Source organism: Hemitrygon akajei, chromosome 16, assembly GCF_048418815.1.
Source record: "Hemitrygon akajei chromosome 16, sHemAka1.3, whole genome shotgun sequence".
NCBI lineage: Eukaryota > Metazoa > Chordata > Chondrichthyes > Myliobatiformes > Dasyatidae > Hemitrygon > Hemitrygon akajei.
The window spans coordinates 6,382,869-6,403,500 of record NC_133139.1 but is presented as its reverse complement, the minus strand read 5'-3'; the positions used below and the strand labels follow the sequence as shown (position 1 = coordinate 6,403,500).

Below are 20,632 nucleotides of genomic sequence, written 5' to 3'. Positions count from 1 at the left end.
CAGCTGGTGGGACTGCACCTGTCTAGTTGTATTCTTACCTGTCATGTAGGTAAAGGTGCTATCTTTATCTGATTTGCACCAAAGCTCTATCTACTCAACACCCCTGAGGTTTGCTGACCGAGATCTTTAGCCATTTTAAATAGTTTTCAGGCCTTTCACAGGCTTGCTCCTTCCTGTATCCATAATCTTCTGCAGACCCTAAATCTTTGATAAATCAGATTCCTTAAATCTACCACTTTGATAGAACTCTGGCTCATGTCCGATTGTCTCATCATGTTGTTCTGTCCAAACTTTTGTTTGCATTTTGCCCCTAAATTTAAGTTAAAGGCATTACTTATATACAAATTATTGTGATAACTGTTTAGTACATTGAAAATTCTGAATACTGGCTTGCTAAAAAGAATGTTACCTGATGTCCAAAGTTGCCCCACACAAAGGAAGATGGATTAAGGCCACCTGTGCAAGTTGAAAGAGAAGATACTCAGCACCAAGGCTGTATTATGGAGAATTTTGCTACATATCAGCATTACCCCTTAAGATTTCAAATTAATGGTATCTCAAGGGTTTGCTGTTTGTACTAAATTGTGGTGGTTGTGGTGCAGGAGATGACCAAAGGGTTTCAAAGGAGATTAATTCTGGCTACCATTGGAAACTGGAAAACAAATGAGGAAGGCAAGATTATAAGGAGCTTAACTGTTTCAGACCCTACGAAAGTTGGATTCAGTGTAGAGTACGCTGCATGAAACTGATGTCAGCAATTTAATTACCGGTAATAGTGTAAAACCATTCTCAGTTGGTCCACGATGACTTACTCTGGATGTGTGCTTGTCTTAACACAATTACTACATGTAAAAAAAATCAAAACTGGAAATTTGAAATAAAAATAGAAAATACTGGTAACAATTAGCCAGTTGGGATCTGTCCACAGAAAGATAAACACAATTAATGTTTTAGGTCCAATACATTAACTCTGGTTTCAAATTCAAGTTTAATTGTTATTCACCCATACATGAATGCCCGTGAATGCAGATAAATGAAACAGCATTCCTCTGGGCCAGACATAGTACCAACTGTCATACACAGCTCAAGGCACATATAGCACATATAAGATACTAGTAACCATACAGTCACACAAAAAATGTATAATACAGGTCAAGTCACTGAGTCTATGGATGTTGTGGGCATATCACGAGAAGAATGTCTAAGATAATCACTTGCTTTTACACCGCCTTTGTGCACTGACTCCAACAGCTTTCTGTAGCAGGCGGCAACACGGACCACTCCAAGTCCAGCTCCTCTGCTAACGAGCAACTTGCTGTTGGGGCAGACCTGCTGTATTTGAAGTTCTTAAGGTCCAGCAGTGTCATGCAATGTAAAAAAGACAGTAACACTTTGGTTGGCCCCGTAGAGGCGGCCGCCATCTTACTGGAAGTTTCTTTTTCCACATATGCTTCCCGACCTGCTGATAAATTCCAGCGATGTCTGGTTTTGACAGTATAAATTAGATGTGATGAAGGATGACTTTAGCATAATTAACAGAATGAATACAGAATAAAAGAGACCTTGGTTTTTTAATATTAATAAGACAGCCTTTTTCTACAACACCAAACTCACCTTGGCTGTAGTGGGTTAAGTTTGCCTTGTTAGTCCATTTCATCAAAACTCACTGCCTAAGTGAAGGAATGCCTGGAACCCACTGTCACTTCCAATTTACTTTTAATCCATTTGCAAGTGTTTTCTGCTGGGGAAAAAAAGCCATTTATTTCCAGAATGTCAAGCAAAACTACTAAGTGGCATCTCATGGCTCTGGGTAAAATATTTTGACTGTACAGTACAGTTAAAATCTTAACTATATATATAGTGTAGCTACCTATACATATTATATATAGCTAGGGTAACTAAGGTTTCTGCACTGATGCACCATCAATAACTCTTGGAGACGTGAGGCGAGATATAGGCTTTTATTGGCTGGAAGAAAGAACAAGCAGTAGTTGACCACCATACTACATCCTGGAGACTGAGGCCAGGCCGGTGTCCCCAATCGCCTTTATACAGGGGTCTGTGGGAGGAGCCACAGGAGCAGTCAGCAGGGGTCTGTGGGAGGAGCCACAGGAGCAGTCAGCAGGGGTCAGTGGGAGGAGCCACAGGAGCAGTCAGCAGGGGTCTGTGGGAGGAGCCACAGGAGCAGTCAGCAGGGGTCTGTGGGAGGAGCCACAGGAACAGTCAGCAGGGGTCTGTGGGAGGAGCCACAGGAACAGTCAGCAGGGGTCTGTGGGAGGAGCCACAGGAGCAGTCAGCAGGGGTCTGTGGGAGGAGCCACAGGAGCAGTCAGCAGGGGTCTGTGGGAGGAGCCACAGGAGCAGTCAGCGGGGGGGGGGGGGGGGGGCGTGTCCAGACAGGTATATGTAGTTCACCACATGCACAATACTGTATTTGTCAATGTGGAGCGAAAAGCGAGTTTATAAATGGATGTTGGCAATGGTGAGGGTGGAGCATCGCGGAGGGATGTGGGACACATGGCAGAGAAGGAGTGCCAGGGATGGGGAAGGGGCGCTGTGGGTGCAGATATACCGAAACCTGAGACACCAGGCAAGGTCGTTTGATTCCAAACAACTGGTTTATTGATCGTTGAAGAAGATCTCTTTGGTGATTCCCGCTCTTCCTCTCCCTTCCCCCTTTCCCCACCATGACTCCCCTCTCCCTGCCCCCTTCCCACTCTCAGTCCAGAAAAGAGACCCGTGTCAGAATCAGGTTTATCATCGCTCACATTTGTCATGATTTTTATTTTTCAGCTGCAGTAGTACACTGCAATAAAGTTCAAAGTACATTTATTATCAAAGCATGTACCTAAACATTACACAACCTTGAAATTCCTCTCCTAACCGGCAGCCCCGAAAAAAAGACACCCGAATAAAAAAGAGATACAGTATACAAAAACTGTCTAACACCCAACGTGCAATGAAAAAAAATCATGCCAACAGTAACCGCAAGCAAATAGCGTTTCTGAACTGAAATCCGTAAAGAGAGTCCATAGTTCAGTGCAGAACCGAGTCGTGGAGACCGGCGGGTCCCTGCCTCGGGCCCCGACACCCTGACCTCTTCAGTCTGGCCCGGTGCTTGGTTTTCCGTCCGAACATCGGGTTCTGCCGCTTCGAGCAGCGATTTCAACCCGTCCGCCCCCCGCATCGGGTCTCCACATCCTGACCTTATTCAATACAATTATTATAGCACTTTGCAAAAGTCATAGGCTCTCTCGCGATCTATCTATCTCTATATATGACCAAGCCTTCTGCGCAGTATTGTTAAATATTTATATCATTAAAAAAGTTACCACATAATGCACTTCTTATAGTTCTTCGTCAATACCACTTCCAAAATAATGATTCATTACTGCTGTAGTTCCATTCTGCATACTGTTTCCTGAGTAATAGGAAGGTAAATAAAACACTGAATGAACAATATGAAATTACTGCAGTAACTTCATTTCTCTAGGAATGAAAAAGAATTGCCAGCTGGGGCTGTTAACGCTACAGTGCCCCATAAATGATCGCTGCAGCTGATGACAAAATGATATTCCTGAAATACTGAAAACACAGCATTTCCCATTCTCAATGTGGAAACCGTTTGAGACACAGTTCTGGTGGAACCATTTTAAATTTACCAGAGTACGCTCTTTATATTCCTTCACTGCCCCAAAGGTCTCCATCATATATTGTGACTGCTGCTGACACGTTTGGAACTCTGTGAAAGCAATGGATCAGGTTTTATAGGATAACCTTCTGTGTTTAGTTATGGCTTTGGATCTGCTAAATGTGGTTAAATTCTTATAACCGCATAACAAATCAATTTGTAAGAGCTGCAAGTGGCTCAGGATTGACTGAGGATAAACTGAGCTAAAAGAGACAGTTTGCAATATTTGTGATTCATGTAATCATTTATTCCGCGACTTATCTAAATGAACATAGCACAAAGCACGAAGAGATGTTTTATTCATTGGAAACAGGCTCTACGCCAACATCAGAAATAATTACAGTGTGCTCTTCAAGGTGCTGTAAAAATACCTCGATATATTGCAATTTGAATGCACAGCACCGCAGGAGGTGGGACGCGGCCAAAACCTCAGCATCATGTTTATAATCTGAGCAGAGGAGTTAGGACCATGCCTGAAGATGCTGGAGACCAAAGCAAAAGGACAACCAACCTTGCGCCCTCTGCCTCAGATTGTCTGTCATCTGTTCTCAAAAACTGAGCGAGGAGTCCTTAATAGGAGGAAGCCATTTTTGGGGATACGTGCATTCCCGGGGAAAACCAGTAAGGGAAATACCTGAAAGGTTGATATTTTATATCTTTAACCTAATAATTCATAAATAATTATTACTTGGTGTCACTCAGAGGTTGTCTTTTGGTAGAAGCCATGATCTTTCATTATATTGCAGTAAAGATAAGCACGAAGTTCTCCTCTTGCTGGAAATCCAGAGCAACATACACAAAATGCTTGAGGAACTCGGCATGTCAGGCAGCACCTATGGAGGAGAATAAACAATGTTTCAATCCAGGAACACAGTAAAGAGAATGTTTTGGAGATTACAGCATATCCTTCCTTTAAATGTTATTCTCAATGGCCAAAAACAGTTCAAAGCTCAAAGTAAATTTATTATCAGATTCATACACAATCCTGAGATTCATTTTCGTACGGGCATACTCAACCAATCCAAGAGCCATTGTACAAACAATGAAAGACACATCAACAGGGCGTTCAGCCAATGAGCAAAAGACAACAAATTGCGCAAATACAAATAGAAATAATGTTAAATAAATAAACAATAAATATCGATAACGTAGGATGAAAAGTCCTTGAAAGTTAGTCCATGGATTGCGGGAGCAGTTCGGTGTTGGGGTGAGTGACGGTATCCCCTCGGGTTCAGGGGCCTGGTGGTCGAGAGGTAATAACTGTTCCTGACGGAAGCTGCAAGACGAAAGCATGACCTGGGTGTGGGGGTCCAAGCAAATGTGGATCAATTCTTCTTGGTGCACAAATGTGTCCGTAATGTCCCAATCCTGCTCCCCGGACCTGGAACACCTCGCAACGAATTTTACCTGCCGCGGGAGATTTTAGCGATTATTTTGAAAGCGGTGTACATCCCACCTCAGGCTCGAGATGATCTGAGCGATGGGATCAACGGACATGAAACTAACCGGATGCCTTCCCCATCTTCTGGGGGGGGTTTAAGCAGGTCAGCTTGAAAAAGGCACTAAATAATTATTATCAACAAATCACTCGAGTATCAGTGGAACCAACACACTAGACCACTGTTACACCACCACCAAGAGCGCTTACAGTGCTATTCCGCGCCCACACTTCAGAAAGTCTGATCACCTGTCTATACTGCTATTCCCCGAGCATGGGCAGAGGCTGAAGATTGCAGCATCAATAGTGAGGACCAAGAAGGTACAGGGCCGCTTTGATTTGCTGGAATGGACTGTACTCAGGGATTTATCTTCGAATCTGGATGAGTACGAGGCCATTGTTACCGACTTCATTAAAACCTGTGCGGATGAGTGTGCGCTTACGAAAACCTGCTGTACATTCCCAAACCAAAAGCCGTGGATGACCCAGAAGGTTCGTCTTCTGCTGAGGCCAAGATCTGTGGCAACCCAGCTGGTACAAGAAAACCAGGTATGGTGGTGGAGATTTTTTTTACGAGCGAGGTTGGCGGCGACATCGGATGCACGTCAACTCTGGCAGGATTACTTCCCACTAAGCAAAACCCAGTAGTATGAATGGCAGTGATGCTTCAATGTCAGACGAGCTCAACGCCTTCCATGCCCGGTTTGACAGGGAGCTGGGGATCACTGCTGCACCCGGTGACCCTGTGATCTCTGTCTCAGAGGCCCAAGTCAGGCTGTCTTTCAGAAGGGCGAACCCTCGCAAGATGGAGTACTGTACCTGGTAAAGCTCTGAAAACTCTTGCCAATCAACTAGGGGGGCATTCGAAGATATTTTCAATCTCTCACTGCTACAGTCGGAAGTTCCCACCTCCTTCAAAAGGGCAACAATTGTACCAGTGCCCAAGAAGTGTAGTGTGAGCTGCCTTAACGACAGCCATCCTGTAGACTCGCGTCTATGGTGATGAAATGCTTTGAGAGGTTAGTGATGGCTAGAATCACCTCCTGCCGCAGTAAGGAAATGGACCCACTGCAATTTGCCTATTGCCACAATAGGTCTATAGCAATGGTTCTTCACGAGGCTTTAGATTACCAGGATAATGCAAATACCCAAGCCAGGATGTTGTTTGTTGACTATAGTTCAGCGTTTAACACCATCATTCCTACAGTCCTGATCGAAAAGCTAGAGAACCTGGGTCTCTGTACCTCCCTCTGCAATTGGATAGTCGACTTCCTAACCGGAAGACCACAGTTTGTTCTGATTGGTGATAATATCTCCTCCTCGCTGATGATCAACACTGGCGCACCTCAGGGGTCTGTAAACCCATATACCCACTGTCTCTCTATTCCCATGACTGGGTGGCTAGGCGTAACTCAAATGAGTGGTGTCGCCGCAACAGCCTTGCGCTCAACGTCAGTAAGACTGAATAAAGAGCTGATTGTGGTCTTCAGAAAGGGTAGGACGAGGGTACACGAATAGATCATAGCGGGATCGGAAGTGGAGGGAGTGAGCAATTTCAAGTTCCTGGGTGTCAATATCTGAGGACCTAACCTGGTCACAACATATCGATGCAGCTATTGAAAAGGTAAGAAAGCGACTATATTTCATTAGGAGTTTGAGATTTGGTTTGTCACCTAAAACACTCAAAATCGGATACAGATATACCGTGGACAACATTTTGACTGGCTGCATCGCCATCTGGAATGGGGGGGGGGGTCTACTGCACAGGATCGAAAGAAGCTACAGAAAGTTATAAAATCAGTTGGTTCTATCATGGGTACTGGCCTCCATAGTATCCAAGATGTCTTCAAGGAGCGATGCCTCAGAAAGGCGGCGTCCATTACGAAGGACCCCCATCACCCAGGACAAGCCCTCTTCTCATTATCACGGTCAGGAAGGAGGTGCAGAAACCTGAAGACACAAACTCAGCGATTCATGAACAGCCGCTTCCCCTCTGTCATTCGATTTCTAAACCATGAACGTCTCACTTTTTAAACTTCTTTTTGCACTATTTCTAATTTAACTATTTAATATACATATACACTTACTATACTTTATTTTTTTCTACATTTATTAGGTATTGCATTGTACTGCTGCCGCTAAGTTTATAAATTTCAGGACATCTGCCGGTGATATTAAATCTGATTATGATGATGGATGCTGCTTTCCTGCGACAACACTGTGTAGATGTGTTCAATGGGGAGGAAGGCTTTACCTGTGATGGACTGGCCCTTATCCACTTTTTTTTTGGTAGTATTTTCTGTTCAAGAGCATTAGTGTTTCCATACCAGGCTGTGATGCAGCCAGACAATATACTCTTCACCACACACCTAAAGAAGTTAGTCAAAGTTATAGGTGTCATGCCGAATCTTTGCAAACCCCTTGGGAAATACAGACACTGCTGTGTTTTCTTCATAATTGCACTTATGTATTAGGTTCAGGAAAAGTCCTCTGAAATTACACACCGAGGAATTTAAAGCCCCTCCTCTGATCCCTCTAATTAATATGGTCTTGGAGCTTGTTGGCAAGTTTTGAAGGGATAATAGTAGTGAATGCCAAGCTGTGATCAATAAAGAGCATCCTGATGTTTGCATCTTTGCTGTCCAGATATTCCAGGGTTGAGTGAAGTGCCAATGAAACGGCACCTGCTGTGGACCCGTTGTGCTGGTAGGCAAATTGGAGTGGATCCAAGTCGTCAAGCAGGAGCTGGTATGTTTCATCACCAAGCTCTCAAAACAGTTTATCACTGTGCACACAAGTGCTAATGGACAAAAGTTGCTGAGGTCGGTTACCACGGACCTTCTTGGGCACCAGTATAATTGAAGCCTGCTTAACGCAGGTGGGTAATTCAGACTGCCAAAGCAAAAGGTTAAAGATCTCAGTGAACTCTCCCGCACCATCCAGAGTTGGGAAAAAACCTTGTGCTGTTAGAATAGTTAAATACATGATATTGTTACCATGTCAATGGTTGAGTGGAATTGAAGTCTTGGTCTTTATCACATTAGTAACAATAGCTGTTAGGGAAGGTAAATCCCGTTGTTAGTTCTTGGTCAGCTGGACATCGTCTCTGTATTAGTTCTAGGTTTGTTCGTGTATAAGTCGTGCTTTGGCTGTGGTGACAGCTTTAATATGAAAAATTAAACAGAAACCTTATCTTCCTTTACAGGTAATATAAAATTTATCAGATTTTCTTGGAAACAGCAGTATCTTTGCAGGCATCTCCTAAAAGAATGAAAAAAAGTACTCTCTGGTCAAACTTTTAAGTTGTTTGTGAGATAATGCAAATATTTCTCTATCAACCAAACAATGACTGTATTTCAGAAGTAATGCATAGTCTTTAATTCAGTTTCATATCCTGAGGCCGTAAATGACCCAGTTCCAGTTTTGTCATCTCTTTCCAAATTACTCAATCCTCACTCTGGGTTCCCTTATCCTCTCACTTGTCTGGGAAGATTTACTCTCTCTTCTTTAAGCCTGCTTTCATCTAGCCTTAATTGAGCTACTAAATCTCCAATTCTCTTCCATCTATTTCCCCTTGAATATCACTGCATTTCTAACTTTATGAACTGTAACTTCCAGAAGTTGACTTCCATTGTAGGCTGTACTATGTTCTTTGACAATAAAATTTACTTTGAACTTTGTACTAAACATTCATTAGTCTCTGGAACACACACAAAATGCAGGTGGAATGCAGCTGGCCAGGCAGCTTCTATAGGGAGAAGTGCTGTCAAGGGGAATAGATAGGCTTTTCTGCGGCTGCAAACGAGACTCCAGGATGGTATGTTGCCTCCCTGGTGCAAGGGTCAAGGATGTCTCTGAGCGGCTGCAGGACATTCTGGAATGGGAGGGTGAACAGCCAGTGGTCGTGGTGCACATAGGTACCAACGATATAGGTAAAAAACGAGACGAGGTCCTACAAGGTGAATTTAGGGAGTTAGAAGATAAACTAAAAAGTAGGACCACAAAGGTGGGACCGGTATAAACAGAACGGTCTGCACCTGGGCTAGACTGGAACCAATGTCCTAGGGGGAGCGTTTGCTACTGCTGTTCAGGAGGATTTAAACTAATGTGGCAGGGGGATGGGAACAAGTGCAGAGAGACAGAGGGGTGTAAAATAAGGGCAGAAGCAAAAAGTGGCAGGCAGGCAAATTCAGGGCAAAAAGCAAAAAGAGCTACTTTTCAACATAATTGTATAAGGGCTAAGAGTGTTGTAAAAACAAGCCTGAAGGCTTTGTGTGTTAATGCGAGGAGCATTCGTAACAAGGTGGATGAATTGAATGTGCAGATAGTTATTAATGAATATGATATAGTTGGGATCACAGAGACATGGCTCCAGGGTGACCAAGGATGGGAGCTCAACATCCAGGGATATTTAATATTCAGGAGGGATACACAGGAAAGAAAAGGAGGTGGGGTAACATTGCTGGTTAGAGAGGAGATTAACGCAATAGAAAGGAAGGACATTAGCTTGGAGGATGTGGACTTGATATGGGTAGAGCTGCATAACACTAAGGGGCAGAAAACGCTGGTGGGAGTTGTGCACAGGCCACCTAACAGTAGCAGTGAGGTTGGGGATGGCATTAAACAGGAAATTAGAAATGTGTGCAAAAAAGGAACAGTAGTTATAATGGGTGACTTCAATCTACATATAGATTGGGTGAACCAAATTGGTAAGGGTGCTGAGGAAGAGGATTTCTTGGAATGTATGCGGGATGGTTTTCTGAACCAACATGTCGAGGAACCAACTAGAGAGCAGGCCATTCTAGATTGGGTATTGAGCAATGAGGAAGGGTTAGTTAGCAATCTTGTCATGCAAGGCCCCTTGGGTAAGAGTGACCATAATGTGGTGGAATTCTTCATTAAGATGGAGAGTGACATAGTTAATTCAGAAACAAAGGTTCTGAACTTAAAAAAGGGTAACTTTGAAGGTATGAGACGTGAATTAGCTAAGATAGACTGGCAAATGATACTTAAAGGGTTGACGGTGGATATGCAATGGCAAGCATTTAAAGATCGCATGGATGAACTACAACAATTGTTCATCCCAGTTTGGCAAAAGAATAAACCAGGGAAGGTAGTGCACCCGTGGCTGACAAGGGAAATTAGGGATAGTATGAGGTCCAAAGAAGAAACATATAAATTAGCAAAAAAAAAGCGGCAAACCTGAGGACTGGGAGAAATTCAGAGACCAGCAGAGGAGGACAAAGGGCTTAATTAGGAAAGGGAAAAAAGATTATGAGAGAAAGCTGGCAGGGAACATAAAAACTGACTGTAAAAGCTTTTCTAGATATGTGAAAAGAAAAAGATTGGTCAAGACAAATGTAGGTCCCTTACAGTCAGAAACAGGTGAATTGATCATAGGGAACAAAGACATGGCAGACCAATTGAATAACTACTTTGGTTCTGTCTTCACTAAGGAGGACATAAATAATCTTCTGGAAATAGTAGGGGACCGAGGGTCTAATGAGATGGAGGAACTGAGGGAAATACATGTTAGTAGGGAAGTGGTGTTAGGTAAATTGAAGGGATTAAAGGCAGATAAATCCCCAGGGCAGATGGTCTGCATCCCAGAGTGCTTAAGGAGGTAGCCCATGAAATAGTGGATGCATTAGTGATAATTTTTCAAAGCTCCTTAGATTCTGGATTAGTTCCTGAGGATTGGAGGGTGGCTAATGTAACCCCACTTTTTAAAAAAGGAGAAAAACCGGGAAATTATAGACCGGTGAGTCTGACATTGGTGGTGGGGAAAATGCTAGAGTCGGTTATCAAAGATGTGATAACAGCACATTTGGAAAGAGGTGAAATCATTGGACAAAGTCAGCATGGATTTGTGAAAGGAAAATCATGTCAATCTTATAGAATTTTTTGAAGATGTAACTAGTAGAGTGGATGGGGGAGAGCCAGTGGATGTGGTATATTTAGATTTTCAAAAGGCTTTTGACAAGGTCCCACACAGGAGATTAGTGTGCAAACTTAAAGCACACGGTATTGGGGGTATGGTATTGATGTGGATAGAGAATTGGTTGGCAGACAGGAAGCAAAGAGTGGGAGCAAACGGGACCTTTTCAGAATGGCAGGTAGTGACTAGTGGGGTACCGCAAGGCTCAGTGCTGGGACCCCAGTTGTTTACAATATATATTAATGATTTAGACGAGGTAATTAAATGCAGCATCTCCAAGTTTGCGGATGACACGAAGCTGGGCGGCGGTGTTAGCTGTGAGGAGGATGCTAAGAGGATGCAGGGTGACTTGGATAGGTTAGGTGAGTGGGCAAATTCATGGCAGGTGCAATTTAATGTGGATAAATGTGAGGTTATCCACTTTGGTTGCAAGAACAGGAAAACAGATTATTATCTGAATGGAGGCCGATTAGGAAAAGGGGAGGTGCAACAAGACCTGGGTGTCATTGTACACCAGTCCTTGAAAGTGGGCATGCAGGTACAGCAGGCAGTGAAAAAGGCAAATGGTATGTTGGCATTCATAGCAAAAGGATTTGAGTACAGGAGCAGGGAGGTTCTACTGCAGATGTAAAAGGCCTTGGTGAGACCACACCTAGAGTATTGTGTGCAGTTTTGGTCCCCTAATCTGAGGAAAGACATTCTTGCTATAGAGGGAGTACAAAGAAGGTTCACCAGATTGATTCCTGGGATGGCAGGACTTTCATATGAAGAAAGACTGGATCAACTAGGCTTATACTCACTGGAATTTAGAAGATTGAGGGGGGATCTTATTGAAACGTATAAAATTCTAAAGGGATTGGACAGGCTAGATACAGGAAGATTGTTTCCGATATTGGGGAAGTCCAGAATGAGGGGTCACAGTTTAAGGATAAAGGGGAAGCCTTTTAGGAGCGAGATGAGGAAAAACTTCTTCACACAGAGAGTGGTGAATCTGTAGAATTCTCTGCCACAGGAAACAATTGAGGCCTGTTCATTGGCTATATTTATGAGGAAGTTAGATATGGCCCTTGTGGCTAAAGGGATCGGGGGTATGGAGAGAAAGCAGGTACAGGGTTCTGAGTTGGATGATCAGCCATGATCATACTGAATGGCAGTGCAGGCTCGAAGGGCCGAATGGCCTACTCCTGCACCTATTTTCTATGTTTCTATGAAGTTTTGGGCCAAGATCCTGAGTCCTGACGAAGGGTCTTGGCCCGAAACGTTGACAGCACTTCTCCTTATAGATGCTGCCTGGCCTGCTGCGTTCCACCAGCATTTTGTGTGTGTTGCTTGAATTTCCAGCATCTGCAGATTTCCTCATGTTTGCCATTCATTAGTCTCTGCCTAGTCTCATGGCATTTATTTATTTGTTGTAATGCAGTGTGGAATAGGCCCTCCTGGCTCTCCGAGCAGTGCTTCCCAGCAACCCTAGCCTAATCACGGAACTATTTAAAATAACCAATAAATCTACCAACCGGAACATCTTTGGACTGTGGGAGGAAACTGGAGCACCCAGAGAAAACCCATGTGGCCATGGGGAGACGTACAGATTCCTTATGGATGACACCAGAACTAGAATCCGACCGAGCTGTACCAGTATCACGCTAACCATTATGCTACCGTGGTACCCCTTAGTTTACCGAGTCGTACTGTAACATTAAAGCCATCATCTTTGACATCATGTCACCTCCATCTATGCCAGTATAACCAGTAAACCTGCTATGTCATTGTCTTCAGTGCTGAAGAGCTCTCTATTATTCCATGAATGTAACATTTGCTAGCTCCAGTGCCTCTCAGCAAGTTGGTATGCAGCTGACATCAGGTGTTTGCAGACACACCCATGTCTACCTCTCTACCATTCTTTCTAATCCTAATACTGACTGGCTCGTGATATTTAAGTTTGAGTCACAATTTCCTGCAATAGAAAATTGCTAGCAGACATTTTCGATTTCTACCACGTACACTAATCTCTTGTTACTCACTATTCATCTCATGGTAATCTTTGAAGATAAATAAGACCTTGTATAACTGCAATACCTGTACTTTGATTATTTTGATACTAAAAGTTCCAACAACTTTTCATCATTCATCCACCTTAGTTTAAAAAAAAGCTTTACCTCATTTCACTACAAAATGAATGAAAAGTTTACTCGTGTTTTTGATAACTTAACAAAAAAATCTGCTTTTTAGTTTTTAATCCCAACATATCAGCAAGTACATGTTCGGCACAACATTGTGGGCTGAAGGGCCTGTATTGTGCTGTAGGTTTTCTATGTTTCTATATAACCTTCACCCTCCATCTCCAAATCATCCATATTCAGCAGATTCTAAAATCTTGGGCAACACACAGAATGCCAGAAGATCTTAGCAATTCAGGCAGTTATCTATGGAGGAAACAGTGGACGATTCAGGCCGAAATCCCTTCACCAGGATCGGAAAGGAAGGGAGCAGAATCCAGACTAAGGTGGAGGAGGGGAAGGAGTTCAAGCTTGGAAGTGAGATGAGGTGAGGGGAAAATGGGTGGGTGGAGAGGTATGAAGAAGCTGGGAGGTGATAGGTGGAAAAGGTAAAGGAAAGAAGAAGAATGATAGAGGACGGAAGGTCAAGGGAGAAAGGAAAGGAGACACACCAGAGAGGTGATGGGGCATCAGAAAGATTGAATGGAAAAAAAAGGGGAGGGGGAGGAAATTACAAGTTAAACAAATTGATTTCATACCATCAGTTTGGAGGTTGCCCAGATGAAACACGAGATGATGCTCCTCCAATCTGAAAATGGCCTCATCGTGGCAGGACAAAAGGCCATGCACTAACTTGTTGGAATGAGAATGAAAGTCAAATTGAAATGGGTGGCCACCAGGAAGTCCAGTGCAAGAGTGCATAGGGAAAATTGTTAAAATTAAAGTACTATCTTACACGATGTCTTGGTCATTGGAAGTCTGTCACTGTAGCTGAAATTCCTCAGTTTGGTATCACAGACTCCAGCACCTCAGCTCCTTCAATAAACTTCCTTCCATTATGGGATCAGAAGGCAACCCAATCACCAATTTTAAATGAAACAGAAGACTGCAAACTCCACAGAAAATGGAAAACTCCACTCAATTTTTGTTTGTAAGAGAATCCCTTCACCCCGGTAAACAAGATAATAAATCTTCTCTGATCTGTCTCTAGCTCTCCTCCTCTGGGTATGGCAAACAAACCTATATACACTTCAGGTCTCGTCCCACCATCACTGAATAATTGTAGAAAAATATATACTGCATTTCCTTTGCAAGGAAGATCAACAGTTTCTTCATTTTCCCTATTACTGCTTTGCCTGCATGCTAACTTTGGTTCCTATGCAATATTATTACAAAATTCCTCCTAAATGAGAAAAAGTTAATAATTACTTTTACCAAAATGTAACATGTAATTTCTTACATAAAGCATGGTGCTATGGATGCCAAGGACAAGCCCCTTCTTGTATCTTATTGACGATTACCAACTGTTCATGGGGTCAAGTAAACTTTGCAATGTCTTGGTGGAATTTATACCTCAAATCCGAGAACAAGATCAGGCTGTAAAATGCACAATTGGTTCTCAGATTATGCACAAATATTCAGAAAAGTAAATACAATCCATCGATGAATCAACTAAATTACTCTCCCCAAAAAAGTAATTCATCAGCAATTTTATGCAATGTAATTCAGATCTATGATAGATACTTTAACAATTAGTAGAATCAGATTACCCTTGGCAATTTCAGTATTTACTTTTAAATGAAAGCTTACTTGTGCAGCCCCACATCCAGTCATGTAATAGTCAAATCCATCAATATAATTACCTCTTTGATCTCAATCAGGTGTTCAGACTTTACAAATCTAAGTATATTGCTTTGATCTTTCTGAAGCTAGAATAAAACCAGGGGTGATATGGTCTATTAAATTTGTGCACTTGTTCACATGGTTATAGTCACAAATGTGTTAACTACAAGATAAATCAGACTTCATCTTCTCCAACAGGTTGTCTTGCTCCTCAAGCTATTCTTTATCAATGAGTTTTTGCATACTGTTTTACTGATTAAATAATAACCAAGGCTAAACATGGGCAAAAAGTTATTACCTCCCTTTATTGATTTTCAATCAACCAACTCATTGACGTTTTACTGACAGATTTGTAGAATTATCCTCACAGAATTTACATTGAAATAAAATCCAGAACTGATGGTCCACCACTCCGTTGGAAGAAGCTTGTTCACTTTCTGCTCGCACTTAATTGCTAAAATGGCATTAAAGTTCACTTCAGATGTTTGACGAAAATCCTAAGTCCACCACAAACTAATCATTGAGCAGGATACCGGCATATACAAATACGGATGTCTCTTTATTAGTCCAGAAAGACAAGTGATTTGGATGCACAGTTGTGCTTATTTTACACTTTTTGCAGTTTCATGAATGAACAGTATAGTGTCACAACTTAAAATTAATGGTGCATTTTCAAAAAAGACAAGACAGTGGGGAGAAAAAAATGAAAAATACACTAGTTGATATTACAGAAGTTTCAATAGATGCTTTGCTAACAATGGAGAGCTGTATTTATTTATTTAACTTGCTGCCTTCAGCATCTCCATGGCTGGTAGGAGAGACAGAAAAAAAAGTCTTTGAAAAGGAAAATCTTTTAAAAAGGAAATCATAAAATGTCACTTGCTTTGTTTTTTCATTCCAGTATTGTTATTTGGGAAAGATGAACTGCAGTATTCAAAATGAATTTCCTGGCATAAGAATTGTTATACATCACAAGAGATTGCTATACACAAGAAAATATTAACTCACTTTCTACGATGAAATATTATGAATGCCATCATAAAATTCATTTTCAGGACTCGATGCTTTAATGTAATTAAATGGATATCATATTGATATTTACAGATTAGTGCAGAGTACAAACTGTAGACAACTGCAATTTAAGGATAACTGCATCAATTTTGTACCAAATGGAAGATTCTATGGTAGAACCTTAAATAAATACTGGCGCAATTCCCCTCTCTTACTAAACTGCTGTGTACTTTTGAGAAAAGTGCCACAGGAACTCAATTTTCTTGCCCCAAAAAGCTTAGATTCTTATCTTCACTTTCCTCCAGAACATTGTTGCAAAATTAAAGACGATTTTCTAGCATTCTTGCAACATGGGGATAATAACAGATTGTGTAAAATAGTGTCTCAATGCTACAAGATCTATAGTAGTACCTGTGTTTAGTAAAAAAAAATGCTTGTGGTTTTGATTGTAAAAAAAACCACTGAAAAAAATCATAAAAACAATACAATCCAAACCATTAGTCATGAATGCCCAAAGGCTTCTCCATTTGCACATAATTCACGTACACTGTATATCATACACTGAAAGACTTCAAACACCATAGCATCCATATGCAACAAAACAATATTCAAAATCACTGACATCCTAGAAGAAATCAAGATTGGATCACTAAATGTGTGAAATAATCAAAGTTTAAAAAGATAACAATTTGCATTATTTCCCCAAGGATTTTCTCAAGTTCCACAAATTCGACACTGTAACTGATCCAATACCAATGATATGGTCATTCTGGAAGGTTTCTTCCTCTGTTCATAATTTATCACTGAAAGGAAGAATTTAGAAACAACAATCACAAAGCAAATAATCTGCTTCTTTTGACTAGACCAGGATAATTACTTAATAAGAGTTAATATTCTCAATGATATTTCTACAATCCCTACAACGTGTAGTCAAAACTGATCAACACATCACTGGGGCCAATTTACACTCCATCAATGGCATATATACAGAACAGTGCCGGAAAAGGACCAGGAACATCACCCACCCTGTTCATGGACTTTGTCCCACTCCCATCAGGGAAAAGGCTATGTAGCATCTACACCAGGACCAGCAGACTCAAAATCAGTTACCTTCCCCAAGCAGCAAGGCTAATCAACACCTCCAGTCCACACCATGACTTTATCAGTCACCTTATGTACAGAGACTCCGATGCCTGGCTTCACCTTATGAACATACAATCAATGTATAAAAGCTAGTGTACGTATTTATATTTGTTGTGTTTTATGAGTATTATGTTCTTCATTTTTTGTTTTTTTTGTGATGTATCAGATCCGGAATAACAATGATTTTGTTCTCCTTTACACTTTTGTACTGGAAATGACATTAAACAATCTTGAATTAGTGCTACAGGCCATCCTAGTTACCTGTCAGATCAAAGATGGCGCTATCGAAGACGTGCAACAGCTCACTGGTAGTTTGAAAGCAAAGGAATTTGATTAAAACCATTACTGATAACATTTATTTTGAAGTAAATTGTGGTAAACAATCACCACAAGCAATGAAGAAGCAAGCGAAGGCAAAGTGAATATGTGGGATGTGCCTGGGTGGCGTGCTGCAAAATTGATGCACTTGAGGTTCAAACCATGCTGGTTGGAGTGGATGATTCAGAGGGGAGAAGACGGGACAGAGGAGCTCTGATGCCCGTCTGACTAACACGGGTACAAAGGCGAATCGCTTGAAACATTGAGCTGAATTGGAGACCTCGAGAACGGGTGTTTTGGCGGTGAAAAGTCTGAAGTGAATTGATGGGCAGTGTGTTCGAGGCGATGCCCAAGTCCAAATGCGAGGTACAATCTAAACACTGGCACAGATAGACTGGAGAGGCAGGGTGTTGAGAGTTGGATGGGATTGAATCGCTCTGGGCGCTAAACCAACTATTTTAGAGATCCAGAATGGCTTCTTCAGCAGCAAAATCTAGGCCTGGGTCCTAGTGCGAAGTTTGGACAATTTAAATGCCAGGACAGATAGTCTGGGGGCTTCTCTCCCATGATTCTAAGACTATGAGACTGCTTCCAACTGCTGCACTTCACGTCTGCAAACTTTATGGTGATTTGCCCTGCTAATATGATGAACTGAATGCTGAGGCTTTGGGCCTACTCGGGGCATTCGGATCTAAATACTCAGATTGGTTCGGAATGCTGTTGGTGTTGCTCGCTTTTATTTACGTGATTTTTGTGTTTTTCTTCTTTCTTTGTGGGCACAGTGGGAAGGGTGGTTGGTCTTATTGTTTTTTTAATTAGGTTCTTTACTTTCAGACTGCCTGTTAAGCAAACAAATCAAGGTTGTATATTTTATACATACTTTGATGATAAATGCACTTTGAACTTTGAGATCACTGGAATGCTGCAACATCTGATCACCAGCCTGAAATAAGTCATCTCATCCAGAACAAGATCACTTTAAGCAACAAACTGGTGGAGGAACTCAGCTGCTCTGGGAGGAAAGGAATCGTTAACACTTCAGGTTGAAACTCTGCATCAGGACATCTTCAAATGAGCTGCTGAGTTCCTCCAGCAGATTGTTGCTCCAGATTCCAGCATCTGCAGGCTCCTGTTTCAGAGGTTGTTTTAAGATCTAAATTCAAAGAAAAAAAAGATTTTTCCTCTTTTTACCGCAAATGCTTACCTATCTAACTGACTGATGATCTCTTGCACCCTTCCAACTAGTTTTTCATATTCCAAGGGGCTGCTCTCGATGACATTGTGAAGTTTGGCCATGTAAGTATCAAGTGTTCCTTCGGTCGGTGTTTCTCCCGTGCCTAATTACCAAAAAAAAGTAATAAGTTGGAATGTCTGGTCATTCAGATAATGCAACCAGATTAAACTGATCTGTGACAATTATACATTATTCTCTGCTAGGCCAGCCTTCTCTTCTGAAAATTTTACATTCAACGCTCATGTATGAAAGATGGCAGAAAAAATACCAACTCCAAATTAATGTTGACAAATCTAAAACCGAAAAGATAGATGTTGATCAAAAATTTCAAACAAAAATTACATTTAAGAAAATAAAGCCGCAGCTTGATGTCTGCCAAGTCAAGGTGGGGGGGGGGGGGCAGGAAGGGATCAATGAGAGGGGCAGGTAGGAGGGGAGGAGAGAAGAGTTTTCTAGTTCCAGTTTTCCTTCTCCTAGATGAGTTGCCAACGATGGCTGATGAGCTGCATCTGCCTGAAGCGACAGGTTTTAAGGCACCAGTAACCCACCTTCGCCCCTTCTCCTAACAGCAGAAATGGTTCCACCGGGCTTAGTAGGTAAGCCACACACGAAGGCCAGGAGCTGGACTTGGCTGCCAGAGGCTATTTGAGACATATGCCATTGAGAGCATTAATTAAGATAGTGGGAGCTTATCCCTACTACCTCCCTTGGCTATAACACAACCTTAAGGGATCATTAATGATAAAAATATACTCTGTTTACTCCAGTTATTTGACAAGATCTGAAGGTTTACTTATGCAAGTAGAGGATCTTTTAGAAGAGCTTGCATTTCTCACCTGGAATGGGAATAGAAGCAAAGCTGGCAGTCAGGGCCTGTCGTACAGCCTGTAACTGTTGCTGTAATGTCAACGTTTCTCTCTCTTCCAGTGCCAACTCCTGCTCCAATTTCTCTTTGGCATTATTCATACTCTCTATGTGTTTTTGCAAGATTATATTCTGCTCTTCAAACTCTACATTTGACTTTCTTAACTTTCGTAATTCTGATTCACGTGCTTTAAGAGAAAGAGAAACAAGTCAATTTAAATTTCACTCTGAATAACAAGAGGGGCAACTTTTCTTTCTTCTGCAATAAACTGGCAGATCAACAACTCCACCCAATGACCCACCCCTCCTCACCCCACAAACAAGCCTTACTTTATCACTTCCTGTCAGGAAACAAGTTGAGGTCATTGATGAGAATCTGAATTAGTATCACCAGCATGTCTTGTGAAATCTGTTGTTTTGTGGCAGCACTACACAACAATAAAAACTATAAATCACAATAAGTATATACAAAATAAATAAGTAGTGCAAAAAAAAAGGGAAAAATACTGAGGTAGTGTTTATGGGTTCATTGCCCATTCAGACATCAGTTGGTGAAAGGGTAGAAGCTGTTCCTAAAACATTGAGTGTTTGTCTTCAGGCTCCTGTACCATCTCTCCGATAGCAATGAGAAGAGGGTTTGTCCTGGGTGATGGATTTACAAACTTCTAATAAAAGGTTATTGATCTGAAACAGCAGCAGTTTCTTTACAGTTTCTGCCTGACCTGTTAGTACTTCTGCCATGTTCTACTTGATTTCATAAATAATGAAATAGCCACTGCTCTACATATTATCCTCATACATCTGGAGGAGAAGAATGCTTATGTGAGAATGCTGTTCTTGGACTACAGTTCAGCATTTAACACCATAATTCCCACCAGGCTCGACAAGAAGCTCAGAGACCTCGGCCTTGACCCTGCCTTGTGCAGCTGGATCCTGGACTTCCTGTCAGATTGCCGGCAGGTGGTAAGAGTGGGCTCCCTCACCTCCCTCTGACTTTCAGCACAGGAACCCCTTAGGGCTGTGTACTGTCTCCCCTCCTTTACTCCCTGTATACCCATGACTGTGTCGCCACCCACAGCTATAATCTGCTAATTAAATTTGCCAACGACACTACATTGATTGGCCTAATCTCAAATAATAGAGTTGGCCTACAGGGA

The 20,632-nt window shown here is 41.9% G+C and overlaps 1 protein-coding gene across 5 annotated transcripts in view; it reads right to left on the bottom strand.

Annotated features, from left to right (window-relative positions):
- Positions 1–2,758: 2,758 nt before the first annotated feature.
- The window catches only part of hmg20b (high mobility group 20B), a 39,575-nt gene continuing 21,701 nt past the window's right edge, over positions 2,759–20,632 (bottom strand). For 3 of the 5 annotated variants that reach the window (XM_073068155.1, XM_073068153.1, XM_073068156.1), the window contains exons 9-11: positions 19,448–19,663; positions 18,582–18,714; positions 2,759–4,523 (exon numbers count right to left, since the gene is read on the bottom strand). In XM_073068155.1, the coding sequence (XP_072924256.1) occupies positions 4,385–4,523; positions 18,582–18,714; positions 19,448–19,663 (488 nt within the window). In that variant the 3' untranslated portion in view covers positions 2,759–4,384. Of the gene's footprint in view, positions 4,524–15,191; positions 16,720–18,581; positions 18,715–19,447; positions 19,664–20,632 lie in introns of those variants that run through there. The other 2 variants (XM_073068152.1, XM_073068157.1) reach the window with 2 other exon arrangements.